The sequence below is a fragment of the Sinocyclocheilus grahami genome, unplaced genomic scaffold (genome assembly GCF_001515645.1).
Source record: "Sinocyclocheilus grahami isolate Dianchi unplaced genomic scaffold, SAMN03320097.WGS_v1.1 scaffold580.1, whole genome shotgun sequence".
Classification (NCBI taxonomy): domain Eukaryota; kingdom Metazoa; phylum Chordata; class Actinopteri; order Cypriniformes; family Cyprinidae; genus Sinocyclocheilus; species Sinocyclocheilus grahami.
In genome coordinates, this window is record NW_015505759.1 from 19,173 (window position 1) to 43,566 (window position 24,394).

Consider the following 24,394-nt stretch of genomic DNA (forward strand, 5'->3'; position numbering starts at 1 on the left):
TTAAGTGCATTTTATTTAAAGCTGCAGTCCGTAACTTTTTTTGGTTAAAAATGATCCGAAATCAATATTTGAGCAAGTACATAACCAGCCAGTGTTCAAAACTATCGCCTTACTTTAGCCCAATTCACAACGGTCAGCTTATAATAATGTTTTCTAATTTGAGTGGTACAGGTAGGTTTTCTAGGGAAATTCAAGCATGGCACTGCGTCATTACGTCACGTCTGTAAACATAAAGAAGTTGTCCCGGCTACTAGGCTATCGCATGTGAGGATCCTGCAAGTGGCCGATCGTTTAAAGCCTTAACCATAAAGGATTATGTGTTTATGAAACACATGTGAATGAAATTAAATTATATTCCAGTTTTAAATGTTCTTCTGATTACAGATAGCCTGGGATTACAAAGATTTGTATTTTAAAGAAAACCAGTTCGAAGGGAGCATAATTCGCTTTTTGGGTTAAAAGAATTTCTTAATATGAAATTCGAATGGTATGACAATTAGATTAGACTGTGCAGAAATTGAAATCTACACGCTAATACACACTATACTCATAGTCACCAATGCTGATGTTGTTAACATTAATCATTTGAGAATAAAGTATAACAATAATAATAATTTGAACGGTTTGATGGGATATGAGCTAACCGATCTTTAGATTTAATTACCATTGGTAGTGAGATTTATGGTAATGCTTTTTTCCTCAGTTGGTCAGAACAAACGTGGCAGACTTGTTACTTACTTGTTCAGATGACAATATCCGGTGAAAATTCTTATTTGGGTCATATTCCAAGACGTAGGCTAGAATCTGTGATTGCGAAGTACAGTAAATATCCACACCGGTGCGGTGACTGACTGCCACACATACTCTTCAGAACATTAGATTCATCCGCGCTGGAGCCGTGCCGACTCACAACCCACACAAGCTAGATAATTCCGCACCCAGCTGCAATTCCAGGTTTTCAAACAGAGATGGTGACAAAGAGGCAAAACGTATGGACTGCAGCTTTAAAGCAAGAAAAATAATATTAATGCAAATAGAAAAAAAATAAAAATTCTTATCCCACTAGCAGATAATTTGCAAAATAAGAGAAATACTAAATACATTACTAAAGACAAAATACATTGTCATTTTTCTTATGTAGAAAAAACATCTTGATTTAAGAATCTTTTGATGTTTTGACTGGAAACAACAAGACAAAATACTATGTAATAAAAGCTTCAGATTCATTCATTGCACATATTTTCATCATGAAGACACTGTGAAAGTGACAAAAACGGCATGTCCTCATACTGAATCCTGTAGATGAGAAGGCCGCATTCATTTGTAGGGAGTTACATCAGAAGAGAATTATTTAGATTTTTTTGCCATATTTATTTGAGCAGGACCATTTTTAAGTTTTCTATATAACATCAGGGATGCAGAGCACATCAGTAAGGCCGCTGTATGCAGAGCGGTAAGGAAAGTGTGCCTCGCTCTCATGCTCTTTCTTATAATATTTGTGTAGTTTTCTGAGCACAAACCCATGGAAAATGAAGCTGATTACTGTATGGAATGAAAGGATGCCAGATGGAAGGGTAGTTTGTAGGGATGTACAATATTGGATTTTTGCCGATATCCGATATGCCGATATTTTTCAACACATTTGGGCCGATGCCGATACCGATATATTTCCTTTTGTTTGGAAACAACACCAAGTCTCTCCTGTGCAGAAATGATGAGCAAAATATTTTTCATTTGGGTTAGTTTTTAACTAGAACTTATTTGTTAGAATTAAATAAACATTAATGAAGGTTTTCTTGACAGTACATTGAAGCTTTGAAAATAACTACAAATAAACTATATATCAATCATTGCATTTTTTCCCCCAGAAAGATGCAGTGTTAACATTTTATTTGAAGATTTAACATTTGTAGATTGTCAAATACAAAAGAGTTGTAAAAATTCTGAAAATCTTTTAGAGCTTATGATTTGTTCAAAAAATAAAACATATTATACATGAATGAATAAATCAGTATATATACAATTATTTAATTTACATGTCATGTTTATTTTCTTCTGACCTTTATATCAAAACCTACTCATTTTATGACATCAATTACTGCTTTATTTAATCAGAAACACTGTCTAAATGTTATTTGTGTAGGCTATTTTACTGTAAATTTTATTAGAAGTAGGTCAACAGTGCCCCCTACAGATTAAAACTCCTTACCGAACGGGTGTTAGGACCCGGGGGAGGCTGCCACTGCACATGCTATTACTGTTTACTCTATCACACACCAAACGCATCATGCTGTACATGCTTTCACAGATTAAATGCAGCGATCCAAACAGTGAATCTAATTGTCATTCAGACAAAACGTTGCTTTAAGAATGTTTTATTCCTCTTATCGGCAAGACATATCGGCATAATTTTTCATATCGGGCCGATGCCAATATTTACATTTGAAGCCATTATCGGCCGATTCCGGTATCAGTCCGATAATACCGTGCATCCCTAGTAGTTTGTGATATATGACGTAACCACCACCACAGCTGTTCAATTTATTTGGTCATCTTTATTTCCCACAAATAAACAGGTATTCTTTTTCCTGTTGGATTTTATTCTTCCATTATTTGGTACTGTGGCCATCTCCTCTTCATCTGTTCTTCATTATTTTGCAAGCCTTCTTACTGTTGACTGAGTAGAAGTCAAATGTTAATTTCATTACTCTAAGAAATGAAGCAGGTTGAATTAGAGAATATTTAATTATGTGAAAAGTGCATTAGACTATGTGGAAAAAGCTGCTGCGCACTGAAATAGACACTGAATGATATTTATTTAATATTTCAAATGTTTGTAAAGTCATGTAGTCTACACTCATGAACCTTTTATGCTTAAAGCTTTACCTTGATTTAATTATGTTTTTATACTTCATGTTTAGCTGCTTTTGTTGTTCTTTTTTTCTTTCTTTTGCCTGTAGGATACCATGAAAATTTATATTACTTAAATAATTTACCGTTCTGCAAATGAAGCTGATTACTGTATGGAATGAAAGGATGCCAGATGGAAGGGTAGTTTGTAGGGATGTACAATATTGGATTTTTGCCGATATCCGATATGCCGATATTTTTCAACACATTTGGGCCGATGCCGATACCGATATATTTCCTTTTGTTTGGAAACAACACCAAGTCTCTCCTGTGCAGAAATGATGAGCAAAATATTTTTCATTTGGGTTAGTTTTTAACTAGAACTTATTTGTTAGAATTAAATAAACATTAATGAAGGTTTTCTTGACAGTACATTGAAGCTTTGAAAATAACTACAAATAAACTATATATCAATCATTGCATTTTTTCCCCCAGAAAGATGCAGTGTTAACATTTTATTTGAAGATTTAACATTTGTAGATTGTCAAATACAAAAGAGTTGTAAAAATTCTGAAAATCTTTTAGAGCTTATGATTTGTTCAAAAAATAAAACATATTATACATGAATGAATAAATCAGTATATATACAATTATTTAATTTACATGTCATGTTTATTTTCTTCTGACCTTTATATCAAAACCTACTCATTTTATGACATCAATTACTGCTTTATTTAATCAGAAACACTGTCTAAATGTTATTTGTGTAGGCTATTTTACTGTAAATTTTATTAGAAGTAGGTCAACAGTGCCCCCTACAGATTAAAACTCCTTACCGAACGGGTGTTAGGACCCGGGGGAGGCTGCCACTGCACATGCTATTACTGTTTACTCTATCACACACCAAACGCATCATGCTGTACATGCTTTCACAGATTAAATGCAGCGATCCAAACAGTGAATCTAATTGTCATTCAGACAAAACGTTGCTTTAAGAATGTTTTATTCCTCTTATCGGCAAGACATATCGGCATAATTTTTCATATCGGGCCGATGCCAATATTTACATTTGAAGCCATTATCGGCCGATTCCGGTATCAGTCCGATAATACCGTGCATCCCTAGTAGTTTGTGATATATGACGTAACCACCACCACAGCTGTTCAATTTATTTGGTCATCTTTATTTCCCACAAATAAACAGGTATTCTTTTTCCTGTTGGATTTTATTCTTCCATTATTTGGTACTGTGGCCATCTCCTCTTCATCTGTTCTTCATTATTTTGCAAGCCTTCTTACTGTTGACTGAGTAGAAGTCAAATGTTAATTTCATTACTCTAAGAAATGAAGCAGGTTGAATTAGAGAATATTTAATTATGTGAAAAGTGCATTAGACTATGTGGAAAAAGCTGCTGCGCACTGAAATAGACACTGAATGATATTTATTTAATATTTCAAATGTTTGTAAAGTCATGTAGTCTACACTCATGAACCTTTTATGCTTAAAGCTTTACCTTGATTTAATTATGTTTTTATACTTCATGTTTAGCTGCTTTTGTTGTTCTTTTTTTCTTTCTTTTGCCTGTAGGATACCATGAAAATTTATATTACTTAAATAATTTACCGTTCTGCCAGTTTTTACCTTTGATATTATAACAGTGATTAAGAATTAAAGTTATGTATTGACTCGGAGGTATGCGGATGTCTTTTTGCGGGTGCTGTTGCCATGGTGAATCCTAATTTCTGAGCTCCACTGATCATGGCTTTTCGTAGTCGTGATGCACGCGCTAAACTCAGCGTCAACCTACTCAGAGTCGATTGAACTAACTCAATGCAGCCGTTCTGAACCCGAAAACTCAAGAGTTTCCCATCTCAGGGTAAGTCAACTCGGAGTTGGTTGAACCTCCTTATTGAAATGGGCGCCTGGAAAACAAATCAAAAATAATGTTTAAGAAGATTGTTTATTGCAGTGTAGATAATATCTTTTTTAGTGAACAAAGGTAGTACACTACAAAAATTATTTTTGTTTAAAAAAAAATAATAAATTGGAAGCAAAATTGCATAAGACATTCAGTTTTGTTTCCTCAACAATTAAGTGAGCTTAAACAAAATTCCTGCCAGTTGGGTCAGAAAAATAATCTTGTTTTCCATTTGAAATAAGTTTATTTTTCTTACCCTGTTTCTTGACCTTCATTTTTATGATGTTTTGGAAAACAAGACTTAATATCTTAAGTAATTTTGTTTCTTAAAGTACCTTGATTTAAGAATGTTTAGATGTTTGTACTGGAAAACAACAAAAATACTAAGAAAATCATTATTTATCTGTTGTCCTTATTTGAAAAGAAAGTGTTGATTTTAAATCAGATTTAAGATATCACTCCTAAAGCATTTAATTTTCATCTTGAAGCATGCTTTGACGCATTGAGATCTGTGTAAGCTGTGTGTGTTCGTTGTGTTGTACAATGTCCATTAGAGTTAAGCCTCAAGGACATGCTTTCTGCGTCACGTCGACCGTACCTCTGTACTGTAACTCGGCACTGGCTAGATGGAGTTAATATATAACGGTGAGGTGCGAACACAATTCACTCTCTAACCTGCATGTGCTCGTCTTCATAAAGTTAAAGTGTGCCTTCAATATGTTATAAAGGCCTGATACAGTAATCCACTTACAGTATAATGCTATAATGGACAAGCTTTGCACAGAGTTATTTGACTTTGATAGCAAGATTTTACATTTTGTGAGTGGTATTTGCAAAACTGCAGCTGCAATGCTAAGTTACTCTAGGTGGTTGCCATGGTGTTGCTATGGAGTTGCCAAGGTGTTCATTGTAGTACTGTATTTAGTGCACTGCAGTGTGGCTTATAAAGTGTTCTAAGTGGTTGTTAACACATTGCTATGTGGTTACTAGACTGTTCTGATTGGTTGCTAGGTAGTTACGTACTGGACTGCAATATCATAAAAAATTGTGTTGCCAATTATTTCTACACTCTTTTAGTATTTATTAATTTTTTTAATATAACATTTATATTTCAAGTTCTTATTAATTTAGTTTTTAGTACTTTTTTTGTGTTTATAGTTTTTGATTTTGTATGTAATCTCTGCGGAGCCCAACACATGACATGCAGGGATAATACATTTCTTGGCCAATTAAGAATTTGTTCCCACAAATTATTAATTAGTCCGCTCGATTTGGGAAATTATGGCCATGTTATACAAATTGGTTCCCTTGTTTTTGTTTTGTGAAAACAAGAGAATGAATTAGTAAAATGTAGCCACAATTTAATAAAACAAGGGAACAAATTAATACAATGGGCCACAATTTATTAAAACCAAGAAATAAATTAGTACAACGTGGCCATGATTTACTAAAACAAAGGAACAGGGGTGCATTTCCCAAAAGCATAGTTAGCTAACTATGGTCATTATTTCCATTAAACTCTATTGGTAACAACGGAACTTACGACCATAGTTGCTATGATTTAATAAAATGAGGAAACGAATTAGTGCAACGTGGCCACAATTTACTAAAACAAGGAAACGAATAAGTACAATGTGGCCACAATTTAAAAAAAATGGGGGAGCGAATTAGTACAACATGGCAATGATTTACTAAAATGAGGGAATGATACAACGTGGCCATAATTTTTTAAAACGAGGGAACGATACAACGTGGCCACGATTGACTAAAACGAGGGAACGATACAAAGTGGCCATGATTTACTGAAACGAGGGAACGATACAACGTGGCCACGATTGACTAAAACGAGGGAACGATACAAAGTGGCCATGATTTACTGAAACGAGGGAACGATACAACGTGGCCACGATTGACTAAAACGAGGGAACGATACAAAGTGGCCATGATTTACTGAAACGAGGGAACGATACAACGTGGCCACGATTGACTAAAACAAGGGAATGAATAAGTACAACGTGGTGGCCATGATTTACTAAAACAAGTGAACGAATTAGTACAATGTGGCCATGATTTACTAAAACAAGGGAACGAATAAGTACAATGTGACCACAATTTTTTTAAATGAGGGAGCGAATTAGTACAACGTGGCTATAATTTACTAAAATGAGGGAACGAATTAGTGCAACGTGGCCATGATTTACTAAAACAAGGGAACGAATTAGTACAACATGGCCACAATTTTTTTTAAATGAGGGAATGAATTTGTACAACATAGCCACAATTTACTAAAATGAGGGAACGAATAAGTACAACGTGGCCACAATTTTTTTTTAAACGAGAGAGCGAATTAGTAAAAATTTTTAGTACTTTTTTTGTGTTCATAGTTTTTGATTTTGTATGTAATCTCTGCGGAGCCCAACACATGACATGCAGGAATAATACAATCCGTGGCCAATTAAGAATTTGTTCCCACAAATTATGAATTAGTTCCCTTAAAATGAGGGAATGATACAACGTGGCCATGATTTACTAAAACGAGGGAACAAATTAGTTCAACGTGGCCATGATTTACTAAAACAAGGGAACAAATTAGTACAACGTGGCCATGATTTACTAAAACAAGAGAACGAATTAGTACAATGTGGCCATGATTTACTAAAACAAGGGAACGAATTAGTACAACATGGCCACAATTTTTTTTAAATGAGGGAATGAATTTGTACAACATAGCCACAATTTACTAAAATGAGGGAACGAATAAGTACAACGTGGCCACAATTTTTTTTTAAACGAGAGAGCGAATTAGTACAATTTTTTAATACTTTTTTTGTGTTCATAGTTTTTGATTTGTATGTAATCTCTGCGGAGCCCAACACATGACATGCAGGAATAATACATTTCTTGGCCAATTAAGAATTTGTTCCCACAAATTATTAATTAGTCCGCTCGATTTGGGAAATTATGGCCATGTTATACAAATTAGTTCCCTTGTTTTTGTTTAGTCAAAACAAGAGAATGAATTAGTAAAATGTAGCCTCAATTTAATAAAACAAGGGAACAAATTAATACAATGGGCCACGATTTATTAAAACCAAGAAACAAATTAGTACAACATGGCCATGATTTACTAAAACAAAGGAACAGGGGTGCATTTCCCAAAAGCATAGTTAGCTAAGTATGGTCATTAGTTCCATTGAACTCTATTGGTAACGACGAAACTTACGACTGTAGTTGCTTTTGGGAAACGCACCCCAGATTAGTACAACATGGCCACGATTTACTAAAACGAGGGAACTAATTAGTACAACGTGGCCACGATTTACTAAAACAAGGTAACAAATTAGTACAATGTGGCCACAATTTACTAAAATGAGGGAACGAATTAGTACAACGTGGCCACGATTTACTAAAACAAAGTAACAAATGAGTACAAAGTGGCCACAATTTACTAAAACGAGGGAACGATTTAGTACAACGTGGCCACAATTTTTTAAAATGAGGGAAAGAATTAGTACAACATAGCCACAATTTAATAAAACAAGGTAACAAATTAGTACAACATGGCCACGATTTACTAAAACAAGGGAATTAATTAGTACAACGTGGCCACAATTTTTTTTAAATGAGGTAACGAATTAGTACAACAAAGCCACGATTTACTAAAACGAGGGAACGATACAACGTGGCCACGATTTACTAAAACAAGGGAACGAATTAGTACAACGTGGCTATGATTTAATAAAATGAGGAAACAAATTAGTGCAACGTGGCCACAATTTACTAAAACAAGGGAACGAATAAGTACAATGTGGCCACGATTTACTAAAACAAGGGAATTAATTAGTACAACGTGGCCACAATTTTTTTAAATGAGGTAACGAATTAGTACAACATAGCCACGATTTACTAAAACGAGGGAACGATACAGCGTGGCCACGATTTACTAAAACAAGGGAACGAATAAGTACAATGTGGCCATAATTTAAAAAAAAATGGGGGAGCGAATTAGTACAACGTGGCAATGATTTACTAAAATGAGGGAATGATACAACGTGGCCATATTTTTTTTAAACGAGGGAACGATACAACGTGGCCACGATTGACTAAAACGAGGGAACGATACAACGTGGCCATGATTTACTGAAACGAGGGAACGATACAACGTGGCCACAATTTTTTTAAATGAGGGAACGAATTAGTACAACGTGGCTATAATTTACTAAAATGAGGGAATGATACAACTTGGCCATGATTTACTAAAACGAGGGAACAAATTAGTTCAACGTGGCCATGATTTACTAAAACAAGGGAACAAATTAGTACAACGTGGCCATGATTTACTAAAACAAGAGAACGAATTAGTACAATGTGGCCATGATTTACTAAAACAAGGGAACAAATTAGTACAACGTGGCCATGATTTACTAAAACAAGAGAACGAATTAGTACAATGTGGCCATGATTTACTAAAACAAGGGAACGAATAAGTACAACGTGGCCACAATTTTTTTTTAAATGAGGGAGCGAATTAGTACAACGTGGCTATAATTTACTAAAATGAGGGAACAAATTAGTACAACGTGGCCACAATTTACTAAAACAAGGGAACGAATAAGTACAATGTGGCCATAATAAAAAAAAAATGGGGGAGCGAATTAGTACAACGGCAATGATTTACTAAAATGAGGGAATGATACAACGTGGCCATATTTTTTTTAAACGAGGGAACGATACAACGTGGCCACGATTGACTAAAACAAGGGAACGATACAACGTGGCCATGATTTACTGAAACGAGGGAACGATACAACGTGGCCACAATTTTTTAAAATGAGGGAACGAATTAGTACAACGTGGCTATAATTTACTAAAATGAGGGAACAAATTAGTACAACATGGCCACAATTTTTTTTAAATGAGGGAACGAATTTGTACAACATAGCCATGATTTACTAAAATGAGGGAACGATACAATGTGGCCACGATTTACTAAAACAAGGGAACGAATAAGTACAACGTGGCCACAATTTTTTTAAATGAGGGAGCGATTTAGTACAACGTGGCTATAATTTACTAAAATGAGGGAACAAATTAGTACAATGTGGCCACGATTTTTTTAAATGAGGGAACAAATTAGTACGTGTCCACAATTGACTTAAACGAAGTACAACAGGCCACAACTTAAAATATCCACATAATGACATGCGGACAAATATACATTTATCATACTTTGCTATATAGTTCTGTATGGTTTCTGTATAGTTTTAATTAATTTTTATTTCAGTTTTAGTCTTAGTAATTTTATTACTTCACTTGAACGTTTTATTTTAGTTATTTACCAAGGAAACATTTAGATATTCCATTAGTATCTAATATTTAATCTTTGTATTTTATTTTATTTGAGATTTATTTCAATTACCAAAAGCAATTTTAATAATTAACAATAACAACACTGGCCAGGATGTTGTTATGTGGTTTGTAAGACAAAATGACGAGCATGCTGCAAATCTCAATGAAGAAGTAAGTGGCCATGATTTACTAAAACAAGGGAACAAATTAGTACTACGTGGCCATGATTTACTAAAACAAGAGAACGAATTAGTACAATGTGGCCATGATTTACTAAAACAAGGGAACGAATAAGTACAACGTGGCCACAATTTTTTTAAATGAGGGAGCAAATTAGTACAACGTGGCTATAATTTACTAAAATGAGGGAACGAATTAGTGCAACGTGGCCATGATTTACTAAAACAAGGGAACGAATTAGTACAACATGGCCACAATTTTTTTTAAATGAGGGAATGAATTTGTACAACATAGCCACGATTTTTTTAAATGAGGGAACAAATTAGTACGTGTCCACAATTGACTTAAACGAAGTACAACAGGCCACAACTTAAAATATAATGCCACATAATGACATGCGGAGAAATATACATTTATCATACTTTGCTATATAGTTCTGTATGGTTTCTGTATAGTTTTAATTAATTTTTATTTCAGTTTTAGTCTTAGTAATTTTAGTACTTCACTTGAACGTTTTATTTTAGTTATTTGCCAAGGAAACATTTAGATATCCCATTAGTATCTAATATTTAATCTTTGTATTTTATTTTATTTGAGATTTATTTCAATTACCAAAAGCAATTTTAATAATTAACAATAACAACACTGGCCAGGATGTTGTTATGTGGTTTGTAAGACAAAATGACGAGCATGCTGCAAATCTCAATGAAGAAGTAAGTGTATTGCAGGGTAGCAGTGGCAAAGTACATGCTTTTGTTCATCAGATTCAGAAAGAGCCCTGAACATCCTAAACCTTTTGTCCCATTACAGTTTTAGGTCCTGTTGTAACAGCTATGGTCTGTATGTTAACAAAGTTCAAACAACCTGTTCCCAATCTATAACTGCTGATAACCTTTTGTCACCAATAGGTGCTGAAACACCTCTGTGAAGTTGGTCCCCCACCCAACGTAAAACATCGGCAAAATAGTCTCAATCGTTTGTGGCGTAACATTTTTTAATTTGTGCTGCTTTGGTTTTTTTAGATATTCACAACACTGGCCAGGATGTTGTTATGTGGTTTGTAAGACAAAATGACGAGCATGCTGCAAATCTCAATGAAGAAGTAAGTGTATTGCAGGGTAGCAGTGGCAAAGTACATGCTTTTGTTCATCAGATTCAGAAAGAGCCCTGAACATCCTAAACCTTTTGTACCATTACAGTTTTAGGTCCTGTTGTAACAGCTATGGTCTGTATGTTAACAAAGTTCAAACAACCTGTTCCCAATCTATAACTGCTGATAACCTTTTGTCACCAATAGGTGCTGAAACACCTCTGTGAAGTTGGTCCCCCACCCAACGTAAAACATCGTAAAACAAAATAGTCTCAATCGTTTGTGGCGTAACATTTTTTAATTTGTGCTGCTTTGGTTTTTTTAGATATTAAAATAATATTTATAGGTCATTCTGAGGTCACTCAGCCCCCCACATACTCCAGATTCACCCCAAATAGTCGTTTGTGCTTTGTGAAATGAGATTGATTAAATAAAAAAACATCAGACTCTTCTCTCTGATAATATATTATGTAAAACCAAGAATAACAGTTTCATATGTCAAAGAAATATCATGGAATCATCAAAGAAAATACTCCTGGTACACAAATTAACCTGGTTGAAAAGTTTATATTACATACCCTTAAATAATAATACTGCATGTTGTGTCCTGGATGATAATTGTGTCATGGGTGGCTGCTACAGACGAGCGCACAGAGACACAGACACAGTCAGAATAGTCTTTAATCCAAAATCCAAGGGATGCATTAGAGAATAATAGAGAACGCAACCACAATACTAAGATGACACCGAAACATGAACACTAGGCTTAAATAACAAGGAGAACTGATGAGGATATTTAACAGAACAGGTAAACGTAATCAGTAACTATAAAAAACTAATGAGCAAACAGAAGCAAGGATAACGGGAACAAGGAATGAAAACGAAACCAAAACAGGACACGACGTGACAAATTGATCATAAATAATTAATTGATGATATTTCTTGGTCTGTGTACCTTCTGGTCATTTCACGAAAAATCTAAAGTTAAGCTATAGATTTTTCATATAGGTCTAATTTTTGTTCTTTATTTTTCCTCGAGAAAACAAAGCATAAAGCTTCAACAAGTTCATCTACTTTTTATGTTTATTTATTTATTTGGAATAATTCACGCTCAGCAATAAGCCTTGAATTTACCCCAGAAGAAGAAAGCGATGTGACTGGCGGCTTATTCAGCGGAGGATATAATTTATGACGAATAAATCATTAATTGTTATTTTATTATTATTTCTAACATTATTTGAAACATAAACTTACTAATAGCATTATTCTTTTTTATAAATGTACACATTTTACTTTCCCAAACTAGCCTTTAAATGACCTGGAATAGCAACAGTAAAGGCATTAATATGATCTTGCTTCAGTTCATAAAGTATATCCTATAAATGGGTCTCCAGACATTGACTAACTATTACGGTGAAAAAAAAAAATATATATATATATATACATATAAATATAGAAAAAAATATATAATATATATTAATTAGATATAATTGAAAGAATGATACTAACAATTAAGTGAATGTGATTATTTAATGTGATTTGGTTTGCCGTTTGGATTTTACCTTGGAAAAACGACAGTCGCAAAAACTAAAATATTACCGGCGCAAACCAGCATAAACAAAGGGTATTCTGGCAGGTTTCTATAATATAATTTTTTATTGTAAGTCTATGAGAATTTTTCATAGATGTTTTTGGCTTCCAAGCAAAAATCTTCAGTCTAATTGCATGAATCATTCATTGGTGGTTGGCAGCGAGTGCTAAAGTGTAATAATGTGGGTTAGAAGTTTATTCAAATTCATAACTGGCAAAGTGAGTAATAGACTAGTTATATCTTAGCAAACACCACTAATTAATTCCAATAAGAAGCCATACAGCTCGCTGCTAAAAGCGTGAACACTGTTAAATCCAAGATTACAGCTAGAGCATTTCCGCATTTCCTTCTATAAGTGTTGCTCTTTTATTCAGATCCCTCTGGGAGACAAAAAATACTAAATTATATCCCTTATCTGCGTATGTAGCTATCTTTAATGTAGCTACTCTTGTGTCTGCTCATTGACTGCGTGTGGCGTACTGAGATGAACTCTTGGCATTGTTGGAATTGTAGGGCTTGGCTTATGAAAACTTGTTTTAGTGGCGTTAAATTTACCGTACAGTACCACTTGTCAGTGCGTTTGTACACAGACGGGAATGTTGACTCATGTCCTGTTGTTCCGTGTTTTCCAATCAACAATCCTTTTTTTTTCTCAGAAGTCCCTGGGGCTGAAAGCGTGTGGTTTTACAGCATGAAATGTCTTGCTCATGTGTGGAGTTATTCATAATAAACACAAACACAATGCCACACTGCCAAAGCAAACTTATCTTTCTTTTCCTTGTATTTATGATTTATATAGTCTTTTATCTAAGCATCTCTCAGTGCAATTTAAGCTGTTTTTCCTCATCTTAAACATTAGAAATGACTGGCCCTGAGGATATCTTTCAGTCATTAATTGGTGTAATCAGTTAAAACTTCTAAACCTGTAATTGTTAAATATACAAGGCGTACAGGAAGGCCATCGGTTGAACATTTATTTTATCTGATGATCCTTTGCATTTTTTCATCCACCCATACACGATAACCTGTCTGTCAGGAAGACCCTGATGAATCAGTCTGACCACTTTGCTTTCTCTCCATCTTCCAGCAGAGAGCGATACAGACAGTGCCAGTGAGGAAGACTCCAAAGAGGTATGTGCAAAACTTTCCCTTTGCGAAACTGGACAGGTTTAAACACAGAATAGATTGTTATTGTGTTCACATGTGAAATTATTGCAGACTACAGTTGCTGATAGTGGCCAAAAGAACTAACCACAAAGAAGAGTGCTTTTAATGGGTGTGTCCAAGCAATACCCAGAATCCTTCTGTGTACATGTCTGTTTATTGTAACGGCTTTATGGGTGTGAGGAACAGAATTGTGCTCCTAATACAGACACTGAAGGCCAAAATATGCTCTATGATATTATTCAAAGACAATTTTTATTTGATTTCACAATGTCCGAATAGTTCACCCAGAAATGAAAATTTGCTGAAAAATGTACTCACCCTCATTCAAGATGAGTTTGTTTCTGCAGTGATTGGGTGCCGTCAGAATGAGAGTTTAAACAGCTGATAAAAACATCACAATAATCCACATGACTCCAGTCCATCAATTAACATATTGTGAAGGCGAAAGTTGCGTGTTTGTAAGAAACAAATCCATTATTAAGACGTTTTTAACCTCAAACTGTTGCTTCTGTCTAAAATACGAGTCCTCTCTCGATAATATTACTTTCCCCAGTGAAAAAAGTTGTCTCTTTTGAATCAGGAGAGAAATATGCACAGATCAAGCAAAAAACAGTTCTAAACAAATATGTCAGTGGATTTTGATGTGGGAGGACAGCAGGGGATGGACTTTTTCACTGCAGGAAGCGTTATCATGGATTCTGGACTCATATTTTCAGTAACGATGGGTTAAAGTTAAATAACCTTAATAATAGATTTGTTTCTTACAAACATGCATCTTTTCACTTCACAAGATGTTAACTGATGAACTGGTTCATGTGGATTACTTGTGGATTATTGTGATGCTTTTATCAGCTGTTTGGACTCTCATTCTGACGGCACCCATTCACTGCAGAGGATACATTGGTGAGCAACTGATGTAATGCTACATTTCTCCAAATCTGTTCTAATGCAGAAACAAACTCATCTAAATCATGGATGGCTTAATGGTGAGTACATTTTCAGCTAATTTTTCATTTTTGGGTGAACTATTCCTTTAAAATTCGTGTGTGTTGCTTTCTCAGCCACAAGAGGCACTATCACATAAATGCTTGCACCTGTGCTGACTTTCAGGTCAACTACGGCAAATGCAACACTTAGAGGAGAATCTTGCCGACCGAGTTAGTTTTGACATTTTTATAGCAGCTGCCTGAATAACAACATTCAGTTTAGTTGCTCAGACAAGGAAGCTCGATTTAAAGGAAGCTTTCTTGTACTGAGGTTTGTTACTGACATGGCACAAATATGCATGTTAATATACACCACATGCTTGCAGTGCCAAAAATGTGCTTTCACATGCATGCATAGAGTATGTTTCTGGCCTAATATGGGCCTAGAACACTGATCCAGAGCCTGTGAAGGGTTTTTTGTGCCTTTTGAATTTTGCAGAGCAAGTTTTCACAGGCTTGTGCAGATGTTTTCTCCGGTCCGGCCTGTGATTGTCTCTAGTGATGGCACAGCTGTTTTTGAGTAAACTAGTCTTTGGGGCCATTGCCTGAGTTTAAAGTTTTGCATTTAGTCTTGTACAAGTGTGCCAGATTTATATAAATCAACTTTAGCTTATTATACAAACTGATTACAGACACACAGAATATGAACAAGCATTTTTACTTTAAAACAAGAGGTCTTCAATGCATTATTTAGGCAAAGGATGGGATAGAAAGACTTTGCAAAAAATTGATTGTAAAGGTGCATTTTAAGCCTGACCTATAATAATATGCATAACATACTTTATTAATCAATTTACAAACATTGCAGTGTTTTGCATTGAAATGATTATGAATTATGTACAGTGAAATATACTTTAGAGATTAATTTGAACATGCTTTGCTACTTGCTAGTCAAATAATTGTGTAATTATCATCCTAGAGCACATTCAATACATATGCATGAGTCATCAATATTTTGGTAAAAAAAAAAATTCTGGAAAAGGAAGACTATACATTTTAAATGGCTTTATCTGCTAAAAGATGAATTTAAATCTAGAGATATGGACTAAAAGCTACAAAGCTCGTTTTGATTTTAAAATGCCAGGTCTTGTGATTTAATGTTTCATGCTTGAAAGTTTGTGGCTTTTCCTACTTCCCGTTTACAAGCGCACAGTATCTATCCACACATGTAAGCTCCAGCATGCATCTGGGTAAATCTTGCATGGTAGACACTCTCAACCCCCTGTTTTCGGTTCCTGTACCTCAGAACTCTGATGCAAAACAAGACGAGGAAAAAAAGAGAAAGAACAAGCAGTGACGTGAGGCTTCTCAATGATTCCGGCAAATGGGCTGCGGCTTGTTAGAACAATATTGAAATAGAAAGACTAAATCTCTGATTCACCCATATAATTGCTGTCACCCAGAAGACCGCTGTCAGCTTTGAAGGCTGATTAAAATGTCACTTAGGCTTTGAGGGAGGGGAATTTTGCTTCACCTGCAAAAAACTCACTTCATGGCAGGATATTAACACCCTGAAAAGTTTCTCATGATCTTACAAATCTACAGGCTTTCAATTTAATTGTACCTTTTTAGGCATACTTTTTTTTCTTAGTTTATTATGTATTTAACTGCGGCATCAAATAAATAATAAATTAAATTAAAAAATAAATAAGAAATTGATAAAAATCTTAATTTAGTATTTACTTTATATTGTCATATATAAAGTTACCAAAGTTGTCCAACCAAGAGCAATGAGTGTTTTTTTATATTGTTTTTAAATTAATGTTTAATGTCAAAATGACTGCATATTTTATTTTACATGAATTTTTTATCTTATTTTATTTCATATAGGCATATTTAATTTTATATATTTATACTTTTTATATATATTGAGCAGATTTTTTTTTTGGACAAACAATATTTTCTCATAAAAATGTTACCTTTTTTTTGTCAGTACTTACTTTAAATCTAAGAACTTAATGTTTGACTTTAATGTTAGATTTTCTAAGCTTTACTTGAAGATCTCGCCCTCACTTTTTGTCTTTTTAGTTTTTGTGATAAATTTGCCCTCACATGGTGTCAGGAAGCCAGCAGATCCTACAGTCTGATGATAGCCAGTCTGTCGCCATAATTCTGTCAGTAAAAACAATAGAAGCTATAAATAATCATTAAATTTAAGTGCTGTTATACACCGACTGTTTTATGTGCCAGTTATCAGTCCAAACACAGTTCAGATGTGTGAAGCAAACGTCTTGCAGGCAATGCAGAAGTTTCTAGAGAGAACAATCAAAGGCATGAAGTTGAGTGTCAGAGAGGAAATGCTACTGATGGTGGTGAATTGTATGCTGTGTGTGGTGGGGCCCCTGGCGTTGTGGGCGATAACGCTCTCATGCAATTCGGGATTATCATAATATGAACACAAGGAAGTGTGTGTTTTTACAACATGGCCTCAGGTTGTAATTCATGAAAATATACTGTTAGTTCCTGGGTAGAAAATTGACAGATTGTAAGTGCTAACTATCACCTTTGTGCTCTTGATGAAGACACTTAATCTCTGCTGAGGTTACCAAACCTTTTGTCATGTTCATGATTCTCTGATGTTGGTTAATGATTACATGACATGCAGGTAAACAAATAAAATAAATCACCGAAGGTGCGTAGTCACCTATTGAAATTGTTGGCGTTATTATTATTAGGGGACAAGCACCGAAGGTGCGTAGTCCCAGATTTATATAAATCAACTTTAGCTTATTATACAAACTGATTACAGACACACAGAATATGAACAAGCATTTTTACTTTAAAACAAGAGGTCTTCAATGCATTATTTAGGCAAAGGATGGGATAGAAAGACTTTGCAAAAAATTGATTGTAAAGGTGCATTTTAAGCCTGACCTATAATAATATGCATAACATACTTTATTAATCAATTTACAAACATTGCAGTGTTTTGCATTGAAATGATTATGAATTATGTACAGTGAAATATACTTTAGAGATTCATTTGAACATGCTTTGCTACTTGCTAGTCAAATAATTGTGTAATTATCATCCTAGAGCACATTCAATACATATGCATGATGAGTCATCAATATTTTGGTAATTTTTTTTTTTCTGGAAAAGGAAGACTATACATTTTAAATGGCTTTATCTGCTAAAAGATGAATTTAAATCTAGAGATATGGACTAAAAGCTACAAAGTGCAGTGGCACCTATTGTATCCGTTAGTGTAATTTTTCTTCTTCCGCCGCAAGTCTATAGCAGCCCATAGAACCGCTTGCGGGAAAGTTGTATAATTTGGCACACTGATAGGGGACAGTCTCAACATTAACCACAGCAAGTCTGGAGTCTCTAACTCCAACTCTCTAGCGCCACCACTTGTCCAAATTTGCAATTTCTTTATGCTAATAACTTTTGAACCGTAAGGCACAAATGGGAAATTCTTGGCTCATGCCGAGTTGAATGAACACCAAAATTCAAAAATCGCAAGGCTTAGTTTTTTCGCAATTTTTAATTGTTCGTAAAACTTACTTTGTCGAACTCGTCCTAGACGGTTTGTCTGATTCTCACCAAAATTGGCTCAGATCATCTTCAGACCATGCTGGCAAAAAGTTATGGAATTCAAGTTGATTTGTCCAACCGTTCTCGAATAACGCACGAAGGAATTCTACAAAAAGCACGTAAAAATTAACGTGAGGCTATATCTCCGCAACGGTTTGGCGTATTGAGACCAAACTTGGTGTGTGTTATAACAAGCATGACCTGAGACTACCTGCAGTGTTTCGGCGCAGTGCCCCCTAGTGGTCAGGAGATATAAAAAATGCATATTTTTGCTTATAACTTCTGAATGGTTTGGCCAAAATTCACAAAGGTCTCTTTAGATTCGGTGCATCATGCCGAGTCGAACCATACCAAATATTTCCATGTCAGCCATTTTGGGCGTCGGCCATTTTGAATTTAGTCAAAAAATTCAATATTTTAAGAACGCTTAGACTTTGTTATTACGAAAATCAGTATGCATCTTCGGCACCATGCCCTGATGGTACACAAAAATTTTGGGTGTAGCACAAATTTTCGCCACCTTGTGGTCAAAAGTTATAAAGCAATTTACAAAAATGCTAATAACGTTTGAATAAATGTTGATAGATTCCTTGGATCATGCCGAGATCATCAATACCAATTATGCCATAATTGGCTGAACTTCTTGTCCGCCATTATGATTCAAGTTGAAAATCTACTTTTTCGAACTCCTCCTAAACTGTTATTCCAATTTTCACTAAATTTGACTCGGATCATCTTCAGACCAAGCTGGCAAAAAGTTATGGATTTCGTGTCGATACACGAAACGGTTTTCGTTTAGCGCATTTTTTTTTTGCTGGAAAATTAGCTGGAAAGATGCCAAACTGCATCTGAGGCTGTATCTCTGCGAAACTTTGACATATTTGCACCAGACTTTGCATGTGCCATTGCCAACTCACACTGACCATGCCACATCAATTTGGTAACAGCGCCACCTATTGGTCAAGAGTAATAAACCATTCATTAACCATCAATAATTACATTCATAAAAATGCTAATAACTTTTGATTGCATTAGCCTATTGCAATGAAACTGATATCAAAATATTCATTGGCTTTTGCCTACAACATAGATATCAAATATGGTAGTATGGTAGTACGAGTATGCTGAACTTCCTGTCCGCCATTTTGATTTATGTTGAAAACCTACTTTTTTAAACTCCTCGCCACTCATTTGTCCAATTTTCACCAAAATCGAGTCAGATGATCTTCAGACTGTGCTGACAAAATGTTATGGATTCCGTGTCAATAGATGAAACCGTTTTCGTACAGTGCTGCTACAAATTTTAGTTATGGTGCCAGTATGACTCTGAGGCTATATCCCTTTAAAGCTTTGACATTATGACAACAAACTCTGTGTGTGCCATTGTCACCTCACACAGAACACACCAAAATGATTTGATTACAGCACCACCTGTTGGTCAAAAGTCATAAGCAATTTAATCATATTACTAGTGGTTGTATATATGATTTTTCAGCCATTTCAATTACAATCATCCTAAAATTGCTTTTATGCCGAGATCATCAATACCAATTATGCCATAATTGGCTGAACTTCTTGTCCGCCATTATGATTCAAGTTGAAAATCTACTTTTTCGAACTCCTCCTAAACTGTTATTCCAATTTTCACTAAATTTGACTCGGATCATCTTCAGACCAAGCTGGCAAAAAGTTATGGATTTCGTGTCGATACACGAAACGGTTTTCGTTTAGCGCATTTTTTTTTTGCTGGAAAATTAGCTGGAAAGATGCCAAACTGCATCTGAGGCTGTATCTCTGCGAAACTTTGACATATTTGCACCAGACTTTGCATGTGCCATTGCCAACTCACACTGACCATGCCACATCAATTTGGTAACAGCGCCACCTATTGGTCAAGAGTAATAAACCATTCATTAACCATCAATAATTACATTCATAAAAATGCTAATAACTTTTGATTGCATTAGCCTATTGCAATGAAACTGATATCAAAATATTCATTGGCTTTTGCCTACAACATAGATATCAAATATGGTAGTATGGTAGTACGAGTATGCTGAACTTCCTGTCCGCCATTTTGATTTATGTTGAAAACCTACTTTTTTAAACTCCTCGCCACTCATTTGTCCAATTTTCACCAAAATCGAGTCAGATGATCTTCAGACTGTGCTGACAAAATGTTATGGATTCCGTGTCAATAGATGAAACCGTTTTCGTACAGTGCTGCTACAAATTTTAGTTATGGTGCCAGTATGACTCTGAGGCTATATCCCTTTAAAGCTTTGACATTATGACAACAAACTCTGTGTGTGCCATTGTCACCTCACACAGAACACACCAAAATGATTTGATTACAGCACCACCTGTTGGTCAAAAGTCATAAGCAATTTAATCATATTACTAGTGGTTGTATATATGATTTTTCAGCCATTTCAATTACAATCATCCTAAAATTGCTTTTATTACTCATTGTTGCATTTGGTCTGATGCTCCATGCCGTGCTTAGCTCCTCAATTTGCTCACACAGAACAGACCAAAACTATTTGATTGCAGCGACAGCTGTTGGTCAAAAGTCGTAAGCCATTTAATCATATTACTAGTGGTTGTATTTATGATTTTTCAGCCATTTCAATTACAATCATCCTAAAATTGCTTTTATTACTCATTGTTGCATTTGGTCTGATGCTCCATACTATGCTTAGCTCCTCAATTTGCTCACACAGAACAGACCAAAACGATTTGATTGCAGTGACAGCTGTTGGTCAAAAGTGATAAGCCGTTTAATCATATTACTAGTGGTTGTATTTATGATTTTTCAGCCATTTCAATTACAATCATCCTAAAATTGATTTTATTACTCGTTGTTGCATTTGTTCTGATGCTCCATGCCATGCTTAGCTTCTCAATTTGCCTCTGGAGTGCTTGGCCCCGTGATTGCTGCTTGCAGCTATATTTTTTATATGTTTTTATTTAAAAAAATTATATATTTTAATTTTACATTTTTGTTATTTAATATATATAACTGAGAGGGACTGAACCTATACTAAGTGTACAGTAAATCACTCTGTTTAGGATAAAAGTATCTGTAACATCTGAGGTTTTCAAACTGGGGTCTGAATGGAGTTTAGAGAAAAAAGTAAAACAAATAATAAAAAATGACTAAGTAAATAAATAAATAAAAACATTTGATTAAAGTAAATAATTAGTTTAAAATAACTAAAAAATTAAATAAATATAATTATAAGATTAAAATGAATAAATAAAACATTTGCTATTATAATAAATAAGTTAAATAAATAAATTATATATATATATATACACACACACACAAAACATCTAACAGTACAGTACAATAGTGAATGGAATAGTAAAGTAAATAATATTCCAAATAATATTTACATATATTACCGGTAATACATATTAATATTACTCAGTTTTCACACTAATATATATATATATATATTTTACCATTTAGCCTATTTTGTACGCTGTTTTTTTTTCCCAGCGTAATGCATTATAACCAATCACACATGATTCTGTTGAGCTTACAAATGCAATGACCAATCAGAGGCGTTCAGATTAGTCATTGCTTAAACGCCTGAGTTTTGTTCGGTGCGTGCACTCTTGCAAATTCTCTGATCATATAAACAACAAAGTGCAGATGTACGTAAAGTAAGGTTATATAGTCTTTTTATTAACTATATAAAAAAACAAATACAAGACATTCATTTTACAGTGCAGACAACTTCTGATTATAACCGGAGTTTTTTTTTTTTTGAGGGCGCTTAAAGCTGGCACTAGACTGAATAATATTCTTTGATAATGTAAATGTTTTTGCTCTCTTTCTGTATGCCATTCACTCGCTATTTGAATTGTAAATGAAAGCCTTATAATTAGTAGGTCTATCTAACGTTTTTATTAAATTGTGGTCACGTTAAATACAAATTCAGTCATATTAAAAATATTTTATGACATGACACCCATATTTGGTACCTGCCTAAAAAGATGGGATTTATTATGTGCGTAATTAATAGATTAAGGCGGAAAATGTAACGCCTTGCAGATGCGGGTAAATGTGTTTTTTTGTGTGTTTAACATTGGCCGGTGTATCGACGAAACATGCTACCTGTTATCTATTTACCAGAGCTGTTGAATCGGAAATTCACATTAATATATATATATATATATATATATATATATATATATATATATATATATATATATATATATAGTTGCCTTTTAAATTTTAGGATGTGAGGATGATTATATTTGGGGGGCCATGGCATCTAAAAGATTGAAAACCATGACAAATTAGTATTTTATATTAGTATTTGTCATTTCTTCTAGTGCCCTAATCACTGATGTGGCTTTGTTTCGTCCTGCAGCGTATTCAGGCCTTGCTATTTGGACATGAAGACAAAAAGATGAGGATGCCCCTGCCTAGCATGTCCACTTTCATTTCTCCCGACAAGCCCAACTTCAAGATAACCACTGTCCGAGAGCCTGCAACTTCGGCCTTGCACGCCCCCTTCACCGGTGAGACGAACTGGAGCCTCTTAAACACCCCTTTCCCCTCGTCCTCCCACAGCCCCGGACCCTCCGGCCTGCCATCGACCCACGAAAAACGTGCCAGCGTCATCATGAAAACCTCAGACGTGTCCAAATCCTCCGTCAAGACTTGCTGATGAAACCTGCACACGATGTCCAGCCGGACTCGTCGAGAACACTATCATCGCCTTCGATAAAGGACCTACGAGCTCACAGGACAGGGATGGAGCATCCTACGGGAGGTTAACTCGATGCTCCCAGACAGGAAGTGACATGTGAGCTTAAATTCAGGGAGTTTTTGAGTGCAGTGACATGTATCCGTAAGCTGTCGTAGTGATCCGCAAGCCTTTATGAATGTGTATATAGAGGAATCATTGCCTAATTGCCTTTAGTCGCCCGAGCACCTTATGGATGAGCACTGGCTGCCATAATCAGTGACTTTTGCAGCTCGCAATCGAGGATAGACTTTTTACGAGCCTGCTTCTGAAAAAAAAAAAACGCATGCACATAAATGGCATAATATTAACTTATCTTAAGACCTTCATTGTGAGCGAATACATTTTTATACCTTAGGGATCTTTATGCAATGGATAGTACATGCCATTTTACATTATAGGCCTTATGATGTAAGACATCCTGTGTGAATATGTGTTTGTGGTTTTTATGAAAAGACAAAGCACTTGTTTTATGATTTTTTTTTCAACCTTTTAATGTGTCTCTTTCTACTGTATATGTGAACGTAAAGATGTAAAGTATATGTCCAGCTTGTCTTGTGTCTACAGCTGTGTATTCAAGTCCCAGATAATGTGTGTGCCTATCGGATCTTTATACACTCACAAGGGCTTCTTTAATGATTTCCACAAGATTCTGGTGTATAAAAATCATGTGATCATAAGAATAAATGATAGACACTGTTTGGGTCAGATGTGAGTTGGTGCGGTGTCATCTGTAGGCCTACTGTCAAAACTGAACACACTGTATTTTTATATTTGAGCACTTCACGGAGTCATTTTCTGTGACTGTTTTAGTCAAAATCTGCTTTTGTTTAGATGATGAAAAGCAACTTATTTTTTTTCGTCTAGCTCTCGTTTCATTTCTATCTCTTATTTGCCTATCTAGTGATTTAATATATTAGTGATACATCTATCCGCCTATAAGAGCGGCGCTATTTGTAT

The 24,394-nt window shown here is 34.9% G+C and overlaps 1 protein-coding gene across 5 annotated transcripts in view; it reads left to right on the plus strand.

Annotated features, from left to right (window-relative positions):
- The window catches only part of LOC107556842 (interferon regulatory factor 2-like), a 34,557-nt gene extending 10,413 nt beyond the window's left edge, over nucleotides 1-24,144 (plus strand). For all 5 annotated transcript variants that reach the window (XM_016240078.1, XM_016240076.1, XM_016240075.1 and 2 more), the window contains exons 8-9: nucleotides 14,066-14,109; nucleotides 23,057-24,144. In XM_016240078.1, coding sequence (XP_016095564.1) covers nucleotides 14,066-14,109; nucleotides 23,057-23,356 — 344 coding nt within the window. In that variant the 3' untranslated portion in view covers nucleotides 23,357-24,144. The remainder of the gene's footprint in view (nucleotides 1-14,065; nucleotides 14,110-23,056) is intronic.
- Nucleotides 24,145-24,394: the final 250 nt, after the last annotated feature.